Here is a 3,865-nt window from a genome sequence, read left to right as displayed (position 1 = left end):
CACACATTCAATCGGTGGTAGCATTGTCTACCACGGAAGCTGAATATATTGTCATGACTGAAGCCTTTAAGGAGGTTATATGGATAAAAGGACTGTGCCTAGAGTTAGGAATGTATAGTGGAACCGTTACAATTTATCGTGACAATCAAAGCACTATTCATTTGGCTAGGAATCATGTTTATCATGATAGGTCCAAACATATAGATGTTAGGCTGCATTTTGTGAGAGATATTATTTCTAGTGGAGAAATAGAAGTAAGGAAAATTCTAACGGAGGATAATCCTTCGGATATGATGACTAAAGCAGTACCTAAATCCAAGTTTGAACATTGTTCGAACTTGGTTAACCTTAGAAGTTTCTAGTATTTGTTTTGCAAGAACCGCCATAGGAGATGCTAAGGAGGTGCAAGGGTCACAAGCTTGCCAAGGTGGAGAATTGTTGGAATGTCAAACTTTATAAATAAATAAAAAAAAAAGATCCATCTTCTGTGTGCAGCTTCAGAACCAAAGGAGGTGTTTTCCTTTTCTTCAGCCGTGAGAGTCTTCTTCTTCACCCGAGCGCAGGAGTCTTCCTTCGATCAATCGCGAGTCTTTCCAGCCGAGAGAGCACCGGCAGAATCGAGAGCCTTCAACAGCGAGGAAAGGTAAAAATACAGATTTAGTTTCTTAGGAGGGTTTTCTTTTAGGGAAATTAGGGAGAAGGATGGGGAGAAATCTAGGGTTCTTCACAGGTGCGAAGAGAGGCTTTCTTGGGTCATTCTTGAGCTGATTTCCAGAGGAAATTGGTAAGCCAAGAAAGGAATCTGTGTGTACTTGTATTTATTTTCGCCAATTTAATATAGTATCTCTGGAGGTGAGTTTCTGCCGTGGATGTAGGCCAATTTTTGGGCCGAACCACGTAAATGTGTTCTTGTGAATTGTGATTGTTGCATGTTTATGTTTTACTGAATATTGGATTGGTAAACATATGTTTTTCTTGTTCAAGCTTAGCACACACACATACATTAACATAAACAGGTTTTTGTTTAGGTGTGATTGTGGTTGATGCTTAGGTAAAATCAGATTGTGGATTGTTTATAATTAATTAAAATCTGAAATTTAGAATTAACAATCAGCTTAATTACACACAATAGTTTGCATATTTATATAAATAATGCGGTAAGAATGCATATATTTATAAATTATAAGATAATATGATCTATGAATCTTGTACATTATTTTAGATAGTGCACGCGTGCCCAATGGCAATACACTGCCATACTATCAAATTAAATCTTTTCTTTTACATGTGGTATTATTTTTCAGTGATAGGGCTAGTGTATATATATATATTCTAGATTTGCATATGTTCAATTGGAGGCTGCGTATATTACAAGGAGGAAGGAGCCAAGAACACTCCTCTGACAATATATATATATATTCTAGATTTGCATATGTTCAATTGGAGGCTGCGTATATTAAAAGGAGGAAGGAGCCAAGAACACTCCTCTGACAATATGCTTTTCCTTTCTTTTCTGTTTTTTTATAGGTTTTTTGTCTTAGTCAAAAGTCAATATCCTACATTTTATTTAATTGAATGATTTTTTTTTTTTTTTGTGCACTTTTGTGATTTGAAAATTCAATGATTCCAGGTGTGGTCAACACCAAACCTAAATTTCCAATTGTTTTATTTTAACAAATAGTTAATTAATAGTAAAACACAAAATAAAAATAGGAGAACATGGCTTCCCCTCGCTCTTCAATACTTCAACTACTCAACAACCAGCCAGATGAATGCTCCATCCTTTTCAGTGCTTTCCCTTACTGCTCTTGCCTTTCTATTTTTCCCAGCTGCATGGACAGCTTCTGCTCCCACGCACGAGAAATTTCTTCAATGCCTTTCCCTGCATTTCAACGATTCCACCTCCGTCTCCCAAGTAATTTACACCCCAGCCAGTTCCTCCTTTTTACCTATACTGCAGTCCTCCATTTTCAACCTGCGGTTCTCGTCAGTCGCTACGCCAAAACCAGCAGTCATCATTACACCTTTGCATGAATCTCACATTCAAGCAGCCGTCATCTGCTCCAAGGATCACGGCATGGAGATTAGGACTCGAAGTGGCGGTCACGACTTCGAAGGTCTTTCCTATGTTGCGGATGTTCCCTTTGTGGTTATCGATCTGGCAAATCTTCGATCTATAAATGTAGATATCGAGAACAATACTGCATGGGTTCAAGCGGGTGCAACTATTGGGGAAGTTTACTACAGGATTGCTCAGAAAAGTCGAACTCTAGGCTTTCCCGCTGGTACTTGCCCTACCGTAAGTGTTGGTGGACACTTCAGTGGAGGAGGGTATGGAATGCTGATCCGTAAGTACGGATTGGCTGCTGATCACGTGATTGATGCTCGCATTGTAGTCGCCACCGGTGAAGTTCTTGATAGAAAATCAATGGGGGAGGACTTGTTTTGGGCCATTAGAGGAGGAGGAGGAGCTAGCTTCGGAGTCATTGTGGCATGGAAGATAGAGTTCACTCCTGTCCCAACAACTGTGACAATTTTTTCTGTGACTAGAAACTCAAGTCAAAATGCAACAAACTTGATTCACCGGTGGCAATATGTTGCGCACAAGCTTCTTAAAGACCTAAACATCATTGCTCTAATAACTAATGTCAATAGTACTAGCCAACCAGGCGCACCAACAAAACATGCTTTGTTCCTTTCCTTGTTTCTAGGTAGGAGCAATAACCTAGTTTCCCTAGTGCAGGACAAATTCCCAGAATTAGGTTTGACCAAAGAAGATTGTACTGAAATGAGTTGGATTGAAGCCATCCACTCTTTTGCAGGATATCCCATAGGCAACCCTCTCGAGGATTTGCTCAATAGAACTGCTCTAGGGAAAGGGTCTTTCAAGGCAAAATCAGATTACGTCACGAAACCCATTTCCAAACTTTCCTGGGAAAGGATATGGGACAAATTACATGAGGTGGAAGCTAAGACAGCAGTAATGACCATGATTCCTTATGGTGGAAGAATGAGTGAAGTTTCAGAAACCGCACTCCCTTTCCCGCATAGAGCTGGCAACATGTATAAAATCTTTTATACCGTGTCTTGGGATCAAAGCGAGGAAAATACATCATCCAAACAATACATAGATTGGCTCAGAGGCTTTTACAAGCACATGACTCTTCATGTTTCAAAATCTCCTAGAGGTGCATATCTAAACTACAGGGATCTTGACTTGGGCACCAACAACAAAAATGGAAACACAAGTTATAAAAAAGCCAGCATTTGGGGGAAAAAATATTTTAGCAACAACTTTGATAGATTGGTGCATGTGAAGACCTTGGTGGATCCTACTAATTTCTTTCGAAATGAACAGAGCATTCCACCTATTTCAATTTAAAATAATTGCAAGGGCTTGCTAGCTGGTTGGTCATCACAAAATTGAATAAGAAGCTCCATATAGGAGCCCTAGCATGTATGTGTGAATTATTTATATTATTTAGCAGTATTATACAATAAATAATTAAATAATAGTTTTTTGCTTAAGTGGCAAGTGTATTGAGATCTAATAAGTTGAATGTTGTCTAATCTCTATAATACATTTTATTTAGTTTATGAAATATTTAATTTTTTTACAATGGAGAGGTCTGATTATAAATTGGATGCCCTTTATAAGGAGAAATTATTAGGTACAACAATTGTTTCAATCAATATACTAATTGGTACACCAACCCACCATGTGTCTGGTGTGTTAGAATAAAGATAGTTATAAATATCAAAATATAGACACATGGCATAATATGAGTAGTCCCGATTTACAAATCAGCATGTTGACTTATACATCTAGTGGACTCCAGCCACCATTCATGGCACTTTGAATACT

At 38.3% G+C, this 3,865-nt stretch overlaps 1 protein-coding gene across 1 annotated transcript; it reads left to right on the top strand.

Moving 5' to 3' along the window:
• The first annotated feature begins 1,669 nt into the window (after nt 1-1,669).
• On the top strand, nt 1,670-3,602 carry LOC131151580 (tetrahydroberberine oxidase-like). The gene has a single exon (XM_058102828.1). The coding sequence runs from the start codon at nt 1,769-1,771 to the stop codon at nt 3,380-3,382; it is 1,614 nt and encodes a 537-aa protein (XP_057958811.1). The 5' UTR covers nt 1,670-1,768; the 3' UTR covers nt 3,383-3,602.
• The last annotated feature ends 263 nt before the right edge of the window (nt 3,603-3,865 follow it).

The sequence above is a fragment of the Malania oleifera genome, chromosome 3 (assembly GCF_029873635.1).
Source record: "Malania oleifera isolate guangnan ecotype guangnan chromosome 3, ASM2987363v1, whole genome shotgun sequence".
Taxonomy (NCBI): domain Eukaryota; kingdom Viridiplantae; phylum Streptophyta; class Magnoliopsida; order Santalales; family Ximeniaceae; genus Malania; species Malania oleifera.
This window is presented reverse-complemented; position numbering and strand designations above follow the sequence as displayed.

Bases quoted from the DNA above. Each gene is read 5' to 3' on its own strand.
- LOC131151580 (XM_058102828.1), top strand. From the start codon at position 1,769: ATGAATGCTCCATCCTTTTCAGTGCTTTCCCTTACTGCTCTTGCCTTT.